This window comes from Propithecus coquereli, unplaced genomic scaffold (genome assembly GCF_000956105.1).
Source record: "Propithecus coquereli isolate 6110/MARCELLA unplaced genomic scaffold, Pcoq_1.0 Scaffold7, whole genome shotgun sequence".
Classification (NCBI taxonomy): Eukaryota; Metazoa; Chordata; class Mammalia; order Primates; family Indriidae; genus Propithecus; species Propithecus coquereli.
The window spans coordinates 22635698-22659660 of NW_012153062.1; the positions used below are offsets into that span (position 1 = coordinate 22635698).

A 23963-nucleotide genomic window follows, 5' to 3' on the forward strand; every position below is an offset into this window, starting at 1 on the left:
AAAATGAACCTCAAAAAAAAAAAAAAGAGGCGACAGGAAAGCAAAAGGTGTTGATGACCACAGTGGCAGGCTCACACTTGGTAACGCCACATGGGCCCCTAAACTCCCACCCGCTACTCTATAAGCAAAGCACCTTCCAGACCACCCACATGTACACTAACAAGTCAACAAGTGGATTAATAAAATGTGGTATATGCATACCACGGAATGCTACTCAATCACAAAAAACAATGCTGAACTAGCACCTCTTACATTATCCTGGATAGAGCTGGAGCCCATCCTTTGAAGTGAGGTATCCCAAGAATGGACAAACAAGCACCACATGTACTCGCCATCAAATTGGTACTAACTGATCAACATCAAGGTGCTCACATGGAAGTAACATTCATCGGGTGCCAGATGGGTGGGAGGGGGGTAGAGGGGGTGGGTAAACTCACAAGTAATGGGTGCTGAGCGCACTGTATGGGGAAAGGGCACGCTTGTAGCTCTCACTTGGCGAGGCAAAGGCATTATATGTAACCAAGATGTTTGTACCCCTATAATATTCTGAAATTAAAAAAAATAAATAATATTAAAAAAAAAGGGAAAACTGCCTGGCATTCTCCACCCAGGCAGAATGATGGGCTCACGCTCAAATACCGCCCCATAAGGAAATTAATTCCACCAGGTCTGACTTGACCCACGTGGGTCTTCCTAACTGTGACCTGATTTGAAATTCTTCAAAGATATTTTGTTCAAAGCCTCAAAGGATTTCTTAAATTCAGTTTATCTCAAGTCAAAATTCAAATCATCTTTTTTATTTTCACAAGCTCCTTTGAAGTAGGTTGATTTGACACGAGAATGGATTTCAATAGTACCAGGGATTCTCTGCACTAGGAGGTAGACCACCAAAGTGGCAAAAAACCAGTTTGTGACCATATGCATATTTGTTACACATATAGACTCCACAGAATAGTTTTGTGGCCTTAATCTTAACCACTCTGCCTCAGTTTCCTCACCTGTAAAATGAGGATTACATGAATTAATAAATATAAAGTGCTACGGTAAGGGTTATGTGCCTAGCCCTTACTGTACTAGCGTCAGGTTGAGACAAGGAGGAAGGGGAACAGATGCTTTGTCCTGGAGGGAGGGGGAGTGTCTGTTGAGAAATAGATGGTGTTAGGAGATGCTTTGTCTACTAGAAAGAACAAATTGACCAGACGAGGGGCTTCCAAGAGGGAATAGATGATGTGTCAAGGGGTCCCCAAAGACTGACCAGATATTTGGTCTACGATGGGGGTCTCCAAGGACTGACCAACTAGAAAGAGGTAGAAAGGCCACAAAGTAGAGATATGATGAAGACCACAAATGAGGGTCTCTGGAGCATGCATGCAGGTAAGGTGACAGTATCCTCAAGTGACCTACCCTCCTTAACATAGCAAAAATCACACCCACCAGTGCCATGACAGTTTAAAAATACGATGGCAACCCCCGGAAATTGCCTTCCAAGGTTAAAAATGGGGAAGGTTCCCAGTTCTAGGAATTCTCCACCCCTTTCCAAGAAAAACCATGAATATTCCACCACACACTTAATATAAAATCAAAGAATCAGCATAAAAGGAAAAATCTTGTTAAACTCCGGGTCTCCTCCACTCGCGGGGATTGACCCATTCTTTCTCCGGAATGTCCTACGGTTTAATAAACTTTGGCACTTTGCCTGCTTGCATCTGCTTGGTCTGCTCATTTGTTCCATTGACTCGGTACCAGTGACCATTTTTCAGTACTGGAACCAAGAACCAGGGAACACGGACCTGACATCTGGTCCCCACACCTGACACTAGTAACTGTTAGCTATTAATAATAACAAATATAAAAATAATATGGCCCCACAGGTTTTCTACTCACTAGCCACAGGACCTTGGGCAAAGACCTTGAGTTTTTTCTAAGCCTCAGTTTGCTCAGATAAAACAGATATGATAATAATAGTAGTTTTCTAAGGGAACTGTTGAACAACATAAAAGAAATCATGTGTATGGCTCAAATATAGTACCTACCACACAGTAAGTGCGCAGAAAAAGTTTTCTGATGTTATTTTATCAATAAGGTTATGATTATTATTGTAGGCAAGTTACAAATAGGTTTGTACATATATGACCTTAGTAATATGGTCTATGAAATATATCTTACTTCAGTCAAATTCCTGGATTCAAAGCTTATCCTCTCTTTTAGTAGTAGTACGGCCTTGGGGAGATGACTTAGCTTCTCTAAGCCTCAATTTCCTCATCTAGATGGGAATTTATAATAGTCCATACCTCATGAGCTTGTAAGGATTAAATGAGATAATGCGCAAATATAAAGTTCCAATGTAGTACATGTAAGCACTCAGTAAATGTAAGCTATTGTTACAATTTAAAATCCCTTAGAAAGGAATTAAAGCTTCAGCTTCTCTTTCGTCTTCATTCTCTCTACCCCTCCTCTCACCCATAGTACTTGGATTCTCTATGAGTGCTTGATAAACAAACTTCCTCTTCATATGTCTGCATTTGCTGAAGAAAAATGGGGAAAAGGTCAAACACAGATCCCTTTAACCTATGTAAATCTGGAAGAATGTACAGTGTATTTCAATAGTTCTAATATAGAAATCTAGATTGGTATATGGTTTGGACGTCCTTTCTTTAAATAAAGTTTTAATACCATGGGTCAAAGATAGGTAAGAGGAAAACAAACCTTAATTTATCAGCAAGTTAGAAGTCACATGCAGGAATCTTGGCTCAGATCAAGCCATCAACCAGGCTGCTATGGTTAAACAGCATGGTGGAATCAAATAAACATCAAACCAGCCAAGGAACAAATAATTAGGCAACATAAACCAGGGTAGGAGAGAGAGGTTCTCTTACTCACAGCTGAAAGAATGAAAGGAAAAATAAATAAGGCAGCACACATAAATGGCAATGGTTCAGGTACTTGCTGCCTCCGGGGAATGAATTTTCTCCTAGAAATAGGGAGAAAGGAAAAACAACAGGGTTGACAAGGTCAGCAATAAAAGAGCAAACACAAGTAGTAGTAAAGTCAGCCTCCCGGCCATGACAAAGGTGTGAGGGATGACATCCCTAGGCTGTCATGAATGCCAGGCCAATGATTTTATGCCAGGCATAGAAATGATTCACATTTCCCAGAGAAGACCTCCTAATGGAATGGCTTACATCCTGGGACTCTGCAAGAGGGCTTTATCTACTTGGTAACAAGGGTTCTACAAGCTTCCCTGCTCTAGGGCTAAGATTATGGTTCTTTAGACATATTAACTAATGATCCCTACAACACCCATATTGGGAAGGGGCACGAAGGCCAGTGATGAAGGGGAAATCAGAAAAATGGGCTGCACAATAGACAAAGGCATAGAAATACACAGCCAGGAGAAAGCAAACGGGAAAACGTTACAGAGCGATTTCCTTCTTTACACCAACATGAGCCTATGAGAGAAGATTTAATCTTCTCTTGTTACCTATGAAAATCCCAAACAAGACAATGAATCATCAACATGAAAAAAAAAAGCTATCATCTTTCAATCCTCTCCATTCTTCCAATTCCTAATCCTTAAATAATGACTTTTTAAATATGAGACTGACTAAGCCAATAATTAAGATAGTGAACTCTAGCACTAATGCATTAACTTTTGTGACCAAAGCCAGCATAACCTGACTATGGAAGCTGTTTGCTGCACCCCAATTCTCCCTGTCAGCCAGCAGAGAAACGGGGGTACACAGAGCACAGAAGGATTTGACGTGCAATCAGCAGCCACCAAAATCAAAAACTGATTTTCCAGAAATGCATGAGTGATGCCACCAGCGAGCAGTTAATTTCAATCCCAGCCTCTTGCTTGTGCACGAGCTCATCAACATACATGATGGCCTGAGCCCCACAGCATCGGAAAGCTTGGAGTATCAGAAGAACAATGGAACCAGAAATCAAATGATTACAATGCCTAAAAAGTTCATTGGAATGCACTCGACTTAAATTTCTAAATTGGCTTAAATTTCTAATCAGTTTCTTCTGGGGAATGCGTGGGTTCAAATTCATGCCCTGCAGCTTCCATAACTCAACAGCTATTTATTGAGCTGGATGTCCCATGGTAGGACTACTCAAAGTGTAGTCTGCAGAAGGGCATCATCCGCCTGACCTGGAGGCTTGTTAGAAATGCAAATTCTTGGGCTCTACCCTAGACTGACAGAATCAGAATCTTTGGGGTGGGGCCTATTAATCTCTAGGGTAACAAGCCCTTCCAGGGTCCTGACGCAGTTCAAGTTGAGCAGTGCTGTGGGCAGCAAATCTGCTAGGAGCACAGACTTTGGGTTTGCACCCCAGCCCCACTATGAGACTTCGGGCAGTTACTTGTCCTCCCCACACTTCAGTCTCCTCTTCCACATATAGTGCTTGGCCCCGTCCTCCGTAAATATCCCCAACATTTACAAAGTGAGGCACCAGGGCTAGTGCTGGCCAGATGTGGGAGAATTGCACTGCCCTTCGCCTTGGTCCATAGAGTCCACTGAAAGAACTTAACAGTCCAGCACAGGAGGAGGCAAACTTTATCTGTAAAGAGACAGATAGCAAATATTTTTGGCTTTACAGGCCATACAGTCCCCATCTCAACTTCTCAACTCTGCCCTTGTGGCATGAAAGCAGACATAGGCACTCGAAAATGAATGAGCATGGCTGTGTTCCAAAAAAACTTTATTTACGGACACCGAAATTTGAATTTCATGTCATTTTCACGTATCACGAAATCTTATTCTTCTCTTGATTTTTTTTCCAACCATTTAAAAAAGCAAAATTCTTCCACATGGGCTGTGTATAAGCAGGCAGCAGGCTAAGTTTGGCCCAGAGGCTGTAGTTTGCTGACTCTGGTCCAACACTGTCACATCAGTAAAGTTGTCAAGGCAGAGTTTCCTCATCTGTCTCATGAAAGTAAAACTGCTCATCCTGAAGGTTTGTTGTGAGATAATAAACATCTGTAAACTACCTGGTGGGCTGCCTGACACAGAGAAGGCATTCGGCAAATGGCACCTACTGTCATTATTATGATGGAATGTTTATCTCATGAAAAATGCTAACACTCTATGATCTAGGAAAACCAGTTGGAGCAGGGCAGGAACACAACATGAAAATGTAGGCAAAACAGGACTGTAGGTTTACAAATTCATTTGCTCTAAGCACCACTAGACATGTGCCTATCCTATTAGCATAGTGTTGAATTTATATACACACAAATAAGCAGTAAAAAGTAAGCAAACTATACAAAGGAACTCCAATCACCTTACTCTCTTGACTTAAAAGAAGATATATGGTTTATTCTGGACGTCTAAATTGCTCCCACATGTGTACTGCCCTCCTGGAGCAAAGAAACAACTCAAATAAAAGTGTATAAAGTCTATCTCTGACCTCAAAGCCCCAGGAGTTCACACTACCACGCTGAGACCAAAGAGCCAACTCACACATCCCACAAAGCAGCACTCCCTTGGGAAAATTAACAGCTGCACAACATCTGGAGGGAAAATCAGGCTCAGGATATGGAGAAACCTAGGACCCCATTTTCAGATAAAATTTCAAGGGCTCATCAAAGGCTCAAATCTCTCTCTGGGTCAGGCACTCATTACTTGCTCACCATTTGCCTTCCTTTGGCTGCCAAGAGTCTAACCAACAGGTGTGTCCTGCCTGTCTGATCCCGACCTAGTGGGCAGTCTTTCCCCATCCCCTCACGCCACCTTCATTGCCTCTGAGTTCAGCAGTGTCTTCTGACGGTGAGAACAAATACCTGAATGAGCATGCTGTAGTCCCGTAGCCACTAACTACATGTGGCTATTGAGCCTTGAAATGTGGCTGGTATAACCAAGGAACCACATTTCAATGTAATTTAATTTTAATAAATTTACATTTAAAAACTAACATTCCATTCAGCTACTGGGAAATGTCCAAGCATGTCTGGAACAACTTGGATATGTGAATCTAGTTTTTTACTTTAAATTAGTAAAATCTAAATACGGATGAAGTATTTCTGATGAAAAGTTAGCATCTCAATTGAGAGATGCTATAATGGTAAAATATACACCAAATTTTGAGGACTGTTCATGAAATAAGAATATAAATATCTCATTAATAATTTTTATTGATTACATGTTAAACTGAAAATATTTTGGATATATTAGGTTAAATAAAATATATTATTAAATTCTATGTGTTTTTTTAATGCGGCTCTTAGAAAATGTACAATTGTGTAAGTGGCCTGCATTGTATCTCCACTGGACAGCACTGCCACAGAGCACTAAATAAAGGTATTATTGTTTCACTCATATTAATCACAAAGCTGGAATCAGACTCAGAGTCAGTCAGTCAAGCTCTGACCTTGGCATCCCATGGTCTTCTTACTTCTTACCGTGTCCCAGAGAACAGCCCCTGTGTCTTCCCTCCGGATCGATAAGGCAAACCCTTCACAAAGAGAGACTTTCACTTCCCTGTCTTTAGAGTCCAGCCCATTGTTGGGACCAAGCACACAGCACACAAGGACACCGGGAGTCACAGCCCCGCTCTCCACAGGTGCATGTCCCACCAGCCCCCAGGAGAAGCATTGACTCAGAACAGTCGTTTGCTCATTCCAGTTCTCAAAACCTAAGATGCACCCCACAATCAGACTGTAATCCCAGATCGGGCCTCATTTCCCACCCAGGACATACACATTTTACTTCCAAGTCCCTTGTGATCATGATCTTCTCAGAGCAAGATACAAATACAGTTTTCATAACCGACCAAAGAAGTTTTTATTTTGTGTCTGGTAAATGCACAGCTAATAAATTCATTAAGAAACAAAATAGCCTTTGAAATTAGAAGGAAATCCCTTCCAGAAAAGAATTTTACATGCAACAGTTTTTAAATCTGAGTAAGTAGTAAGGTAGGATTAAATGAATGTGAATGTATATTTATATTTACTATGTACGCACAGAGACACACATTTTTTTTTTTTTACAAAAACACTAGAATCACCCAAGTAGACTCTTTTCTTGGCCTGCAAGCATTCTCTTTAAGAGTTAACTTCTCCCCAACTCTCCCAAGTACCAGATGTTGTGGGCCCCCACCCCTCCACAGGAAATGAGAGGCCTGGAGATAGGGGGTGAGGGGCAAGGGGTCTCTCAAAGAATGTTACCTACCCTGAGGCTGCTGTTTATTAAAGGCTCTTGATATCCTAAGCCAAGATCCCTGACTTAGTGACTTTAAATCAGTTTAGAATTGGAACCAGAGCCTGCTCTCAATTCTTGAGCTGAGAAAAAGAGACAGTGATCTTGAAAGCACAGATAATCCCTTCACCTTATTTGAGCCATTTCCTATAAGCACCTTCCTGCTGACAAACTTTACAGAGCTGCTAACAAGCAGAAAAATGAACTAATTTGGGGTTTAGAGCCTCTTTCTTTCCCTGCTCAGGTGAAGGTGCTAATTGGCAGTAAAATGCATAAAAAGTGTACATCACAACGGCTGGAGGCAAACGGCGTCTGGATAATCCATAAACTGAATAATGAGCCTTTTAATAACCAGGAGCTAACTGCAGCTTTTGGTAATGGGATCCAGGTAGCACTTGTAAATCTACTCCCTTCGATTTGAAAAATGCCCTCCTCCACTTTTCCCTAAAGCCTGAAAACAGAAAAGAACCCATCCAACTCCCAGCCCTCGGGCGCAAGTGTGTGTTAAATTCTCACAAACAGAAATTTTCCTCCTGGAGAGATTTCATAACTCTGCTCAGTCATCTACTAGAAAGCTTAATAGCTTCCTCCATTTTCCTCAGATCTAAACCCCTTGCTTCTCCCACCAGTCGCCAAGACAGGTTTCCTCAGTTCTGGTTATCATTATTAATAATGCTCATAATAGTTTTGCTGTTCCCACTTCCTATGTGTACGGCGCATGCCACTCTGCAAAGCGTATTCACAAGCATTCTCTCTTTTGGTCTCCACCACCACCCCAGGGGCAGATCCAGGTTGGGGAGCCTGAAGTTTTACAATTTGTGGGTCTCTTTAAGAAAATGAATATAAAATTACAAAGACCAAAATGCTAGTGCCTCTTTCCAGAGCCTTGCATGGCCCTGAAGTGTGGCCTCAGGGTAAATCCAACTCTACATCGCCCCTTTCCCTCCCTCCCACCCCCAAAAGGACATGTCGGCTCCTAAGGCAGGGGGTTCACGTGGCTTGCCCGGGGTCTAAGGGCTTTTCAGTGTTAGACACAAAATTAAAGCTTTCTTATCTCCCCAGTGTCTGTGGCCCGTCTAGTTCCTGTCATAAAGGAAACTAGGAGGAAGGAACACATAAAAACAACACAGCTAAAAGTGGTCCCCATCAGGCCACCAGGTTAGGAAGTTGTCTAGACTAAGGACTGCTGGGGGTAGAAGATGGTGGAAAAAAAAAAAAAATCCCTACAGACATTTACTTAATTGGCATTGAAGGTGAAAGACACCTTCACACCCACACAATGCCAGGGCGAACCCCACCTTCACCACTTATTGACCAGGGATGCTGGAACAAGTTACTTGGTTTTTTTGAACTTCAGTATCTTCATCTGTAATAAAAGTTTACTTAGCGCAGGACTCTGGCTGTTCAATAAATGGCAACTATTGTTGCTGCTATTGTTATCAATTCCTCCTAACAGCACTGCTTTGCACGAGCCACTCATTCCCTAAAGTGTACTGATGTTACACAGCAAAAGTATCTGCTCAGTCGCTGTAAGACTGAAAATGAGGCCAGGCGGTTGCTGAGACTTCAGCATTTCCTGGGCAGCAGTAAGAATGTCATAGCAGATTTATTAGATAAAGTGACTTGTCTCGTCTACTGGTTGTGGTTATCCTGCAGTTTCAGATTTATCATCTGTGTACCTGTGGAGTCCCTGTGGTTTTCCAGTCTCAGTAAAGCCATGTTATTTTCAAATGCTTTGAGACCACATAGTTTGAGAACCACATAATTGCTAGATTGTGGGTGTTTGGTTTTCATTTTGTTTTTTGCTTTTTTTGTTTGTTTGTTTCTGTTAATCTAGGGAACCAAAATGATCATGCCAAAAATTAAGCCACCCCTACACTTCCCTTCTTTCTTCCTTTCAGTTCAATTCTCTCTTCCTCCTCCCTCCAGATCTCAGATTGGCTCCAGATTTTATATGATGAGTGATAACGGACCTACAAGAAACACACTGAAAAGGACTAATTGATAAGCTCTAATCTGCTTGCTATAAATTTGAGTGAAAAATCCACTCTACATCCATGAAGAATTCAGCTGTTTACAGAAGACAAGTTGGGCTCATGTTTGTAACGGGCAACTCAAAAAAAAAAAAAAATTAATAACACCGTTTATACATTCAACAAACATTTAAGGAGCACTTACTGAAAGCCAGGTTAGTCCTTAGGTATGCCAAGTTGAATCAAACAGGCCTTACCTGCCCTCCAGACTCAGCTGGGTAACCATCACAACCCCACTCATATATTCCTATACCATGAGGTAGAACTTTCCAAGTACTTTGCATACCTTAAATTACTAGTTTAATTATTTGTCTTCCCACTTAGGGCAAGAACAGCATTCATCTACAGATGCTCAGTAAACACTGGCTGATTGACCTATTGAAGGTCCCTGTCCCCTACAAGTTCATAGTCAAACAAAAGGGTTGGGCATGTAAACAGTTCATTGACAGTACGGGGCAATACCTGCTGCTACATAGATAAGAACTAAGACCACAGGAACACAGAGGAAGCCTTCTGAGGCAGGGGACAGCTTGACCACAGACGTGACACTGAACTAAGAGTTAAAAAATGAGCAGAACTTTCGTCAGTGGAGGAAAAGTGATAGCACAGGGAATTTCCCGCATAGAAAAACACATATACAATAGCAACTAAGAGCTCATAATTATCAAGAACTTATTATATGTCAGGTTGTAGTCTATAGAAATATTAGCTCATTTATTCCTTGTAGGCACTATTTTTGCTCCCATTTCACAGATAAGGAAACTAAGGCTTAGAGATCTCACTGCTGGAACAAGTTGGTCTGGCATCAAAGCCCAAGTTCTCAATTCCTATACTATATTACAAAAGCATAGAGCTGTGAAGAGAGTTGACACATCTAGAGACTTGGGACACGTTTAGATAAATGTCTAAACCATGAGTGAAGGAGTAGTAGGTTGCAAGGCCAGATATGTGGAAAGGGGCCAGATTCTGAAGGAACTTGAATGCCAAGCTAAACAGTTAGTTTATTACACAGGGGTTGGGAAGCCAAGACAAGGATCTAAACCTACAAGTCACTTCATCAGCACTGCATTTTAGCAAAATTCTCTGCAAGTGATGGGGAACGTGGGTAAGACTGTGAGAATCCTGAAGAAAGGGAGGCTGGTTCTCTGCTCTGAACCAGGCAGAAGGAGGAAGGAGAGAGATTTTCCTGAGATAGAGCTGATGCAATATGGTGAAGGACTAGGTCTGGGGCAGAGGAGGAAGAGTAAATGAGAAGATACCGAGTTCATAACTTGATATCACCATTCATCTAATTTCCCATCAATCAAGCTAAATATGTGAGGACAGGTCACTGGAGAGAAGGTAATTGTGGCTTAGTCAGGCATCCATTGTGTTATCATCTAACTGCTTCATGTTCATAAGTCTCATCAACCTGGCAAAGCCATAATCTTCTCCGAGGCAGAAATGACTCACAAGTATTTTGTGCCCACATGTCCACTCAGTGTCCACTTCGGTACTGGATACACAATTGAATATAATTCACCGAATATTTGTTCAATATCAAAAGTGTAGAAGACACTATGCTCAAACAGTACCTTCTGACCAGAGGTAGAAAATCATAAAAGAAAATATGAACAGGTTTTAGTACATAGAATTTTAAAGTTTGTAATTTACAAAAGAAGAAAAACAAATGGCTAATACAAATTTAAAAGTTTAACTTACTAACAATCCAATAAATACAAATTAAAGTAGATACCTTTTTTTTTAGAGTAAAATATCTTATATTTATTCATACATTTATCATTATTTTTAGTGTTCTTCATTGCTTTATACACAACCAAGTTAGATATCTTTTTTATCTATCAAATTTCAAAGAGTTTTTAAACACCAGAACTTCCCTGCACTCTCTCTCCACTGAAGCAGATGAAAGCAGAGAATCTAGCAGAGGGCGCTGGGGCCTGGGAGACATCACAGCCACTTGATGGAAAGAGACTGGTCCTTGAGTTCATTGTCCATTCAATGGCAGAGCTACCAAGGAGAGCTGCCTAACCAGGAGTATGGCAAGAAATGAATCTACCAAGATTTTTTTTTTCTCTTTTTTTTAAGTTTTTCTTTTTCTGAAGTACAATTAATACACAGATAATCTCATTTAACCTCTAGAATAACCCATTGAGGAATGTATGATCATTCCCATTTTGGAAACTGAGGCAGTGAAATCAAGAAACTTACTTATGGTTCTACAATTAATAAGTGGTGGAGCCATAATTAAAACCCACCTATTTCTGGCTTCAAAGCCTATGCAATGTGCAGTGTGTATTCCATAATTAAACTATTATGAGGCAGTCATCATTCTGTTATGAGAACCAGCCCCATGCATTGGCAGAAGGGGCCTTGGCATGTACACTGCCTTGAGGGGACAGTTCCACATTCCCTAAAAGACTGACATTAGCTGCCCACAGCATGGGTTTCTCCTCTTAGCTAGGGTCACTATTGCATAGGCAATAATGACACTGAGACATTGACATCTCTCTATCTCAATTTTCTCTTATGTAAAAATGGATAATGAAATCTACTTCAAAAATCTGTTAAGAAGATTAAAGTCTCAGCCCACAGAACAAAATTGATGCTGCCTTAAAAGTTATTTTTCTAAAATACAAGTTTCATCACAGTAAATCCTATTCAGTCTTGTAAACCCAGCTTCAGTATCACCGGTAGGAAGCCTGTCTGGACTACCTGACGGTAGGGTTCATCGCTCTCTCCCTCCATGCCTCCAGTGTGCCTTCCACAGACCTATGTTATTTCATTCTTCACATTGTAACCTAAGCATTCCTTTACTTTTCTCTCTTCCTTGCTATGCTGTAAGCCACTTGAGAATGGAGTCAATGTTTTAGACGTCTTGTGATGTGAAAGAAATGAGAACATGCCGCCCCAAAATATGCCACTTTGGCATATTTATTATTTTGAGCTGAAGGCAACTGAGAGAAAGCAGATACAGGAAGGCTTTCTGACCTCCACCTTTCTATCCGAAAGCAGGGCCTAACATTTCCCATGAGAAAAGTGCCTTCCTTATACCAGAAGGAGAACATTCTTACCACAAAAGACAAATGGTCAACACCAAGATAAATCCACTTCCAAGAAAACTCCAATTTTCCATAAGTTTCCCCCATATACTTCCCAGTCACTATTCCACAATTTACCACCCCTATCCCAAACTCCTTTTTTTCTTTGTCTTATCACATTTTCACAATTTATCCTTGTTTATTAAAATGCTCTCAGGCCTATTCCTTTCTTTGGGTCTTTTTATCATTTATAAAGCCCTCTGGGTACATGTTAAAACAGTAACATCAAATAAAATTTGTATGCTTTTCTCTTGTTAATTATGTCTTTTGTCAGTTTAATTAATCAGGCCCAGGCACAAAAGCTAAGGGGGTAGAGGAAAATTGTTCCTTTCCTACAATGTCAATACCAAGTCCAGGGCCAGCATATGGCACAAAATGTTTCACTTAAAAAAAAAAGTCCATCATTTTACCCTCACAACAATCCTGGAAGGCAATTATTATAATTATTACATGCATACTACAACTTGGGAAAACTGAGCCTCCAAGTTGTAGTGACTGCCTAAAATCATATGCAGGAGGCCAATCTTAAATGGAACCCAGGTCTCTGGACTAAAACCTGTAGTCTCCACTGCTCCATCAGACCATCTAGACCATAACTACAGAAAATAAGTGATTTCTCAAAGGTGCTCAAAGGTAGTAAGACCTGAATGGTATTAGGACATCTGAGAAAGTTATCACCTGGGAAAGTACAGGGACCAGCTTTAGAGTATAAGAAAGGTTGGCAGACCTTGGTCTAAATCCAGGATCACTCGCCTTAACCCTGTGTGGCCCTGGGCAAATTTCTAAAACTCAGGAGCCTCAGCTTCCTCATCTGTAAAATGTGGGTTTAAAACATTGTTACTTACTTTTCACTTTTTTTAGTCTTTTTAGTAGTACCAAAAGAATAAAAAATATTTTATAAAAAATAAAAAAAGAATAAAAGAGTTATATGAGCCCGGGTGCAGTGGCTTACGCCTGTAATCCTAGCACTCTGGGAGGCTGAGGCAAGTGGATCGTTTGAGCTCAGGAGTTTGAGACCAGCCTGAGCAAGAGTGAGACCCCGTCGCTACTAAAAAAAAAATAGAAGGAAATTAGCTGGACAACTAAAAATATTAGAAAACATTAGCCGGGCATGGTGGCACATGCCTATAGTCCCAGCTACTTGGGAGGCTGAGCCAGAAGGAATCCTTGAGCCCAGGGTTTGAGGTTGCTGTGAGCTAGGCTGACGCCACAGCACTCTAGCCCAGGCAACGGAGTGAGACTCTGTCTCAAAAAAAAAAAAAAGAGTTATATGAAACAGACTGAGAATGTAGTAAGGATTAACTAAACTACAGTTATATGTCAGGAAAAAAACAGCATATATTATATGCCTGAACCACAAAGTATTTTTCATACTCTATCTTATTTTATCCCCACAGCAACCTTATGGAGTAGGTACCATTACTTTGATCTGATATTGAGGAAACTAAGACTCAGAGACATTTAAGTAACTTGTCCAAAGTCACAATAGATAGCAATGAGCAGAGCTAGCATCCAGAATAATGTCTTTTCTCAGTCCAAAGCCTTTGCTCTTTGCAGTATACCTATCTGCATCCCAGATTAGTTCCAGTGGAAAAAAGATAAGGAAGACTCGGATATGCCCCAATGTCTGAGGTCAGTGTGAAGGACCAGAAGACAAAGATTGGATCAGACTCATGTGTAGCTTGGGATGTGCATTAAAGATGTTTGAAATGTGTAGGATGAGGCAGGGGAGAAGCCCAAAGGGAAAAAGATGGCCAACAATAAATGTCAGGCTCCTCGATTTCCCCTGCAGCAAATATCACAATAAATAGTAGAGATGACTCATGTTCATATTTCAGTCCTTGTGGCAAGAGTCTCCAGGTTTAAAATTCCATATTATAATATCAGTGTATTATTCCCTCATGATTTTGCTACCCTTTGGTATATCCTGGAAAATTCTAAAACAAAAAGAAGAAGTTCAGAAAGGTCACAGGAAATGTCTGATCTTTACTCAAAGAAAAGAAAACAAATTCTACTAGTTTAGTCTCTTATTTGCATCATTAACACCAAGGCATGTTGGAAGATGATTCAGGTAACTAGAACAGAGGTAGATGACTTCAAATCATCCTACAGATAAACAAATGCTATTTCACAATAACATAACAAAAAAAATTGTTTACTGTTTGTTCTTTTCCGCTGTCACACACAGCTCCCCCAAACTTGGAACTAATAGGCTTTTGCATTCTCCAGACAAGGCCCAGGAAACCTTCATGCTGTGAACGTTTTTGATCCATGCAGTCAGGTTAGGTACTTGCAGAAAGAAACAGCAGTGCACAACAATGCAGGTGGGGGCTCCCTTTCCCAGTGGGATGGAAAGTTCTTCTCAAGTGAGGCCCTCACACCAAATCCTCCCACCTGAGGCCACAGTGCTGTGAACCCAAAAAGATGGTCAGTCCAGGCTAAGAATATAGACTTAGAAAAAGAAAACTCAACAAGGGGTGGCTGAGCAGACTTTGATAGGGTATAAAATCCTTTTATCTGTTTAAATTTATGAGCATAAGGACAGTCCAAGGGTCTCTACTAATAAATGCTCCCTCCTGTGAACTTTTCCAAAGTAGAGCTAATGGCACACAGAGCCAGCAGATCCCACAGAAAACTCATTGCTAAGGGACTACCTGTAAACTCAGAAGTTTGTCTTCACATGATGAAATGCTCAGTGGAAGCCCCCTCTGCTCACTCTCCCCTCCATTCAAAGCGCTCCGCCCGCTACCTCCAACAACGCACGCCTAGCCACTCCTCTCCTCCCCGTGGTCCCAGAAAGGCCTCAAGCTCCTCAGAGCCGCGGGACCGCGGGAACACCCCTCCTCTCCCCGCCATCCCCATTACTCGGCTCGCAGCCCTGCTCTCCCCTGGAACCAGCAGTCTGCAGCTCCTTCCATGCAGGCGCGAGCAGGCAGGGATGGGGGGGAAAGAAGCTGTGCCGGCTGCATGTTTCAGAATCTCCCTCCATATGCATTTGCCACAGGAACAAAAAGAAAATCAATGCCAGGAAAAGACAACTGAGATGAGGATGCGGTGGGACCGCGGCTGACTCCGTGCCTCTGAGCAGCAAGGGGCTGGCCAACCACGCGTCCGAGCCACAGATCCGAGTCGTTACCTTCAGGATGCAGGCCATGGCGCTCCGCCGGCCCTCCTGCCACCGAGCAGCGGGCGCGCCTGGGTCAGGGGCAGTCCCGGCGGCGGGCTGAAGGCTGGTACCGCTGCAGGACCGCTCCAGCCCACATTCCCGCAGATCCAAATCGGGGGACCGCGGCGCGAGCTGCGCGGCCACAGGCCCCGCCCCCGAGCCGCGGCCCCGCCCCCGGCCCAGTCCACTGGCTCGAGGCCCGCGCGGCCCCGCCCCCGGGTCACGTGCCGTCCGGGCGCCGGCGGCGGCGACCCCTCGGAGCCTGCTACTTCTTTTCTTTTTTCTGCAAACGTTTTGTGTGCAACGTATGCAAAGTCCGCTCAGCATCAGGCGGGGATCTGGGTCCCGCTGGGGAGAGAGAGCGGCCTTTTCTTCTCGGTTTGGGCTCCTCTCACACATCAGGGAACTTCTTGCAGACATTTCACACTTCTTAAAAAGTTCAATGGGTTTGGCATCGCCCCTCCACAGACTTTGGGCACATCAAAGGATTCTTCAAAAGTAGCAACGAAGAGCTCCCTGGACTATCTAAGGGTAGAGCCTTTACTCTGCTTAAACATTGTGTGATGGGCTTGCCTGAAAGTAGTACTTTGCCACTGATAAAGGAGCACAATGAACCTTACGCTGTGTATGGTATATTATGTGTGTGTGTATATATGGTATTGCCCTTTCCCGATACGAGCTTGTTTATGAAAGTGTATATACACAAATATACAGTATACAGACACCAAATATATATGTGTATTATTGTATTGTGTATGTACATATTGATTGTACAGTATACGTATATAAAGTGAGTGTATATGTGTGTACATGCACAGGACTTTGCTCTTCTCTGCTACAAGCTTGAAATTTGAAAGAACGTTGTTGCAACCTTAACAAGGTTAGATCTAAGCTTTCTTATTAAGGTCAGAAATCCAGAGAGATCACTTTTCAACCATCAAACCTGAAGTCTCTCTCTCTGAGGCTAAAACAAAGGGTGACACAGCAGCTCGGCCTAAGAGGCAGGAGGCCTTGGAGAAGATGTTTGGGGTCCTCTTCATCCTTCCTCAGCAGGCCCTCTTGGAGTGAAAATCAACAAGGGAAGCCCGAATCCCAAGCAAGAGCCGGCTAAGAAAAGCAGAGTTATTTTCTGCAAGGAAAGTAACATCACAGGCATAGCAGAAGAAAGGAGAGAGAGAGCATTCTGTGTATATACACAGATTTTTACCAGTTGTTCTGTCAGAAAAAAATCTTGAAAGCAGCTCCAAAATATTTACCCAAAAGAAGTTTCACTTGCAGGAAGCCCTGTCTAGTTTGCCTACATGTAGTCAGGAAAAGCACTGTTGCCTGGTGGTGGCTGTGGTGTCATCAGACTGGCTTACAAACCACAAGGCAGAAACCAGGCTTTCAAGGAATTTGGTATCTTCTTGATGAGAACATTCAAAATCCTTAGAGAGCAGGAAGAACCACAGGAAGGAGATTGTGGAGGCTGAAACTTAAACTGCCTGCTCCCCAGGGAAGAGCCTCTCTTCAGACTCCCAGAGGGACCACACACGGGACCACACACGTCCTGCTCTCCCACTTCTTCCTCCAGCCCCTCCCTCCTCTCCCTGGAGACCCAGTATTGTCAGTAAGAACGCCTTGATCAGGACCGTGTACTTTAAACTGCTGCTCTAGCTCGTGTTCTCTAGTGGACCAGGAAAACCCAGTATTTCATTCATTAATTCCTTTATTAATTCAACAAATTTTTATGGAGCTACCACTAACTGAAGGAAATACATTGAGATACTACGGAACTTGTCAGGGATTAGAGAATGATTTTCAGGACATCTAATATAATCACAGGTTCACAGTTAAGTGGGAAAGATAAGAGATACATGATAATATAACATGGTAAGGACCTTAAACAAAGTGGAGACAAAGCTCCCAGGAAGGAGGGACTGGGCCTGGCAGGGCAGCAGGGGGAAGGGGCTAGGATGGGTAGAGCACATCATTCTCCCTCCAGGAAGTCTGTACATCTGGGAAGTAACATAGCAGACTCTAGTGAACAGCCCTGCTGAGCACTTCCCTGCTGGGTAACCTTGATCAAGTTTCTTGACCTTTTTTCGGTCCTTACCTTACATAATGGTATCTATCCTCATGAGAGTTAAACTAATGTTTGTTAAATGCACTTCCCTCAATTGCTGGCACTATAAGCATCTTTTAAAGCGGTAGCTCTTCATGTAAAGAATAAAAATTTCCACTAAAAGTAGTTTGTGGGAGAAGAGGAATTGAATGACTGCCATTGACCTTGAATGTCTCAGAAGATGAACACTGATGGAGCAACCATTTAGCATCTTGTGTCTTGAGTACGCCATGATAGGGGCCTTACTAACTCCCTCAATCTACTTGGGTTTCTCAATTAAAATTCCTACCGTTCTTCCCAAAATGTTTATTTTATTAGCACCCACAAGTTACATCTAAATACAGCTAGGAATAGAGGCACATTTATAGCAATCTAAAAACAAACTCAACAAACTCTAGAATAAATCTGGACCTGAAATTTTATAAAACTATATAAACAATCCCTGTTTTAGATGGACAACTCCTAACATCTGAAGTAAAGCTTTTGGATGGAAATAAAAACAGGTTCTGAACCTACCAAGAAATGAAGGTACAGCCAGATTTATGGCGGGTGGGAAGGTAGGATCCTTTGGCCGGGATTTTTTTTTTGTTTAAAACTGGCCAAACTACAAGAATAGCTTAGTGTAGCCCATAGGTGTAGCATAATTTTCCAACTCTAAAATTATGTGACTTAAAGCCAAGAGCTTCTGTTTCCAAAACTAGTAATAACAAAATGGAGGCATCCTACAATTAAATAGCCCATTTGATAGTCACAACATCCATTTGGATGTTATCATCCCTAGCCGGCAAATGGAGGATCAGGGGTTTGAACCCAGGGACTTTTGAATGTTCCATCCAAACTGCTACACTCAGGTGCCCATTATGTTAGGAGCCCAATGTCTGTCATTTGGCATCCTCCAGATTTAGTCTGTTGTCTTAGTGTGGTCACAGGAAAACCTAAGGTAAGTATTCATCCTCCCTAGGATACACACTAGGATACAAAACCTAGGGTAAGTGTTTAAGTATGTGGAGAATAGATATACTCAATCTATCCAAGTGTACACATAGTTACAGTCACTCTATGTTTTTCAACCCCCAGCCCCTGGGTCATATTTTAACAAAGACACTGCACATCCCATCTGGGTTTCCCATACAATCAAGCAGTTACCATGCTCATGAGAATGGCCTTCCATCAGACTCTCACTGCCATATCTCACCTACTGCCTGGAGCCTGCCGCATAGTAGCCTGCCAGCCCTTGATTCCCTTCAAGCTGAGATCCTTAGGGACTGACAGTATCACTACATCAGCCTCCTTAGGCTCCAATTGGTCCATCTTCCCTTTCTTCATGCCCTTTCACCAGTGAGATCTCAACATGCCTTAAGGCTGAGACTTCATGAGTTATGACAAGTCATGGGCTAAAATTTGCTATTTAAATTCAGTTTTGCTGCATTGTAAACAGCCACTTCACCAAGTAATTCTCAGAGTTGTAACATACAGTTAGTTCCCTGATAGAAATAGAATTAACATGCAGACTCTCATAACTTTTCCAATTTCATCCTGCACACACATTAATTTAATGTATTTATATGCAACACAGAGTCATTTATTAAGGTTTTAATTGGATCCCGGTTTTTCCAATCTAAAGATTTTAAATCAATTCCAGATATCATAAAACTCTACTTGTCATCCACTACATAAATTATACTTCCATAGGAGAGTGTGACTGGAAGATCCATTAGAAAATGTTATGGGAAAGTCATTTTTTTACATTCTGAGCTAGAATAGGAAATGGTTTTTCTTTTTTCTAGAAACCATTGCACTATTACAATTTTGACCTAGGAACTTTCTCAAATCCTAAAGCAGGTGTCTATCTGTCCATGTCCATGTGTGTGTCTGTATCTATATCTGTGTCTAAATGCATCTGTGGTTGTGCCCTTCTGGGTGGATATTTATGAGAATATATCGACATATGGGGTTAAGCTTCATTTCCCTCATTTTGGATAGTAGATCATTCCAAAATGTCATCCAGTTTGCATTCCCAAGACTTGAGCTTACTGCTGTTTCAAACCTTTACACAGCTCTAATCCAGAATTTGTCATTATCCCAGACTATACTGATACTTATCTGGGATGAACTCCAACACAAGTCATGCATGATTTAAAATTGCATTTTTAAAATATTATCATATTTTTCCCAGTTGGTAGCATTCTCCTTTAACTGCATCTCAACTCTTCCCTTCCTATTGGAAGTTCCCATCTTTTCTCAAAAATTTTTTTTTCAAATGAACCAATAAAGAAAAAGAAATAAGAAATCTGCTTTTAATTAAAAGAAAAAATCAGAAATTAATATTGTATACCGAATTTTCTTTACCTAGATGAATGTAGCTTTGAAACAGACTTGTTTTTCTTAAATAATTCCCCCCTAAGATTTTTTTCTAACCATCATCAATTGAAAGAAAATATGGCTGGAAGCACTGGCATGTAGTTTGAATTTAGTTTGTATTGGATTTCTCCAAAGCCATTGAAGGCTCCATTATTAATTGAGTCTGATATTTCTTAACCACATTTCCCAGAGTTTGTTTTCTTTTTATTGTGAGGTTCTTCCCATGTGTGTTTTTCTACAATCCTCTTAGATTTCTTCTCTTAAAGAGGCCTGGTTACATGATGCCCTAGAATATTAGAGTGGAAAGTTGGTATTTAAAATGCATCCATGGTAGACCTGATGGGAACACCCATAGGAGAGGATCTAACAGTTGGGCTCCTGCTGCAGTTTGTTTTGCCTGAATCATTTTTTCTCTAATGATCTGGCCTTACAAACCCAATGGAGGGAGCTAGAATTTTTGCTAATTCTTTGTGTCAATACCAACCCCTCCCTGGAATCTTCCCCCAAACTCACTTTTTGTATCTATGTCAGAGCTGTTGTAGGCAAGGTAGGAGAACAACAACATCATAAAATCCAAAGAAGAAAGGTTCAAAAAGAAGTCACCTAAATACACTCTCAGAGAAGTCCCAAAACACAAGGTATTGCTATTGTGTCCAACAATGCCAAAATGTGTCAGGTTGTTCACAGAACAGCTGTGTGAGGTTGGGCTGGACAACCTGAGAGACTAAAGGGGCATGTCACCTGTAGAAAAGCCATTCATTGTTTTCAAGAGCAACGGGTATAAAGCAACAGTGGGCTTAAGAATCTGAAAATTATTGTTCATTTGTTGATTTAACAAACATTTGCAAGCCTGGGTGATGTGTTTAGGAAGCAGAGACAATTTGCAAATTGATTTCTTCCTATATTTAAAATCAACCGACTCTCTTTGACTCCAAAGTTTGTTATATTTATGGGCCTGCCAACATTCCTTTCCACCATTATTGCTCATTATTATCTTACACCAAGATTCGGCATACTTTGTCAGGAAAGGGACAGATAGTAAATATTAAGCTTTGTGAGCCATTTTGATCTCTGTCACAACTACTCAACTCTGTCATTGCAGTATGAAAGCGTCCATGGACATAAACAAATCAGCAGTGGTTGTGTTTCAATAAAACCTTATTTGTGAACACTGAAACATAAATTTCATATACTTTTCAGTGATATAAAGCATTATTCTTCTTTGATCATTTTTTCCAACCATTTAAAAATGTACAATTCATTCTTGGTTCTCTGGATATACAAAAACAATCTGCAGACCCCATTTGGTCCACAGGCAATAGTTTGCCAACCTCTATCTTGACCTTTGCATTTTCTGTTTAGCTAGATTTCACCATCCTTCAAGACTGGTTCAAATCCCATTTGTTCCTTGACGCCTTTTCAGACCACCCTAGCCTAGTGTTGTTTCCCTTCCTTGAATTCCAACAATTTCTGTCTGCAAAATTTTTCTGGCAACAAATCACATCCTATCTGGTGGCATTTCTTCTAGTGTTAACTTGACCGATTATCTTCATCTTTATTTGGCCTTTTATTTATAGCCTTACTTCCTGAATAGATTGTAAGCTTACTGGCTTATTTTTTTTTTCTTTACATCCTTCACCTCTGTGTGCCCCCAGCAAGGAAATACAGAGTCTTTCATGCTCAGTAAATGCTGATTAATTTGATTTGATTCATTCAACTCTGAAGAGATAACTAAGAATGCCAGGTGACAAGATGCTAGCCACCATAACGTTATAAAATTAAAAATCAGATCACTCTACCATTCCAGATGTCACTAAAAGATTTTAAGCAAGAAATTTTGAATGTAATATTAGTTCCTCTACCACATATATTCTCAGATCATCTTATATTTCTCTATAAGGCATGTATCAGATCATCTTTGTCTTTTTTATTTTTTAATCAACAGGGTGATTACTTGATTTAGATGGGTTTTGCAGTTCATATTTAACAAGAATGGCCTGTAATTTCCCCTGTGGGTGTTCTCAGTTGATTGAGAAATCAGTGATGCTTTTCTTCTAAGTGGAAGCTACCTTATTTACATCATGATTTTTTTTAAAAAATCACCGTATAAGTATTTTTAAACAGTCATGGTGCATTATATTTATTTGATATTTATTTTAGTTAAAAATGACTCACTGACTTACACTATGATTTTATTCAGTTTGTTCCACTTAATCTTTATTTTCATTAAGATGAAATGAATATAACCATACAAATAAATCTGTTTAGTAGATGAAAAGATATAGATTTTCAAAAGCATCAAACATTTAAATAACTGAGCTTGCAGTGTTTATGGACACCTTTGTAATTAAGAAATAGTAAGATGTTACATGCTAAATAATGGCATGTTCCAAATAAGATTAGTTCTCCCTTCCAAGTGGACAAGCAGTATTCAACGCAAGCACTGCCTGATTTGAACACTAGAACAATGTCTCTTTCTTTCTTCTTTTGTCAGCTTACATTTTAAATGAGTTATTCACAGCTGTCTCCATTCTTAAGTCATAATAAAATTTTGCCATTTAAAATTAAGTGAAAAATAGTCAACTAACTCTCTCCCTATAAACTAGCCTGTCTGTATTTTCAACAAAAGTATACCTATTAGGTTCATACCATTGGATGTACCTAAAATTAAAACCAAAAAAATCTACATCTGTCTAAATATATTAAAAAGTCTATGTCCAGCCGGGTGCGGTGGCTCACGCCTGTAATCCTAGCACTCTGGGAGGCCGAGGCGGGTGGATCGCTCAAGGTCAGGAGTTCGAGACCAGCCTGAGCAAGAGCGAGACCCCGTCTCTACTAAAAAATAGAAAGAAATGATCTGGACAACTAAAAATATATATATATAGAAAAAATTAGCCGGGCATGGTGGCACATGCCTGTAGTCCCAGCTACTCGGGAGGCTGAGACAGAAGGATTGCTTGAGCCCAGGAGTTTGAGGTTGCTGTGAGCTAGGCTGACGCCACGGCACTCACTCTAGCCCGGGCAACAAAGCGAGACTCTGTCTAAAAAAAAAAAAAAAAAAAAAAGTTTATGTCCTACTCTTTTCTTTGACCTGTTTTTCTTTTTTACTATTTTTGATATACTTATCATGCCATTTTACCTCTTCCTTTTTTTATAACATCCTTTACTCATTTTCCCCTGGGGAAATTTTTCAGTTTAAGTTTAACAAAAAATTTAAATACCCTGGAGGATATTTTACCTTGAGAACATACTAGTTTAACTCAAGTATTTGTCTGAATAAAGTGCAAATACTCAAAAGCAATTGCTAAGATTTGTGAAGAGTCTGAAATTTTACTCTTACATGTAAACTAAGAAATTGCCCACACATTTTTATGCCTGTTGGCTAAAGCCACAAGATCCCTGGGCCAGAGATACAGGACTATCTATTACTTAGTCATAGAACTATTCATTACAGCAATTACTTGTAGGCAGAGCATCGCCGTTGGCACCCGTTTTCCAAGCCCCAGTTCCTGCAAAGTAACTTGAAGACCAACCCACTGTAGGTTGTATTTAAAAGAAAAAAACTGAACTTAGGGAATTCAAATCTTTTATAATGGACAATAAACATCCCAGCCCATTGCTCCCAAGGGAAATACTATGTCTGTCTGTCTGTCTGTCTGTCTCTCTCTCTCTCTTCCAAGGCTGGGAGATATACAAAAGTCTTTGAAAAGATAAGCCAGTACAAAAGTATTCTGTACCTCTGTTCAGAAAATAGAAACTTAAGAAACCCATAGAGATGTGTCCCTTACTAGCAATCACATACATTGTACATGCTCCTTATGAATTTTGACTGATGTGGTGCTCTGTGCCCCACCTCAAGAAATTTAGGCAAAGCATTTAAAAAGCATTCAGTAGTGTTTGTTGAATAAGTATAAGCTGCCTCAAATAATTTTTTAGTAGGCAGAGTTTGTCAAAATAATAATGATAAGTAATTGTAAATAAGCATACTCGAGGTTCATA

At 40.9% G+C, this 23963-nt stretch overlaps 1 protein-coding gene across 1 annotated transcript in view; it reads right to left on the bottom strand.

Annotated features, from left to right (window-relative positions):
• Positions 1-15606, bottom strand: part of ST6GALNAC3 (ST6 (alpha-N-acetyl-neuraminyl-2,3-beta-galactosyl-1,3)-N-acetylgalactosaminide alpha-2,6-sialyltransferase 3) — a 572873-nt gene extending 557267 nt beyond the window's left edge. The window contains exon 1 of the mRNA XM_012661066.1: positions 15470-15606. Coding sequence (XP_012516520.1) covers positions 15470-15487 — 18 coding nt within the window. The 5' untranslated portion in view covers positions 15488-15606. The remainder of the gene's footprint in view (positions 1-15469) is intronic.
• Between the last annotated feature and the right edge of the window lie 8357 nt (positions 15607-23963).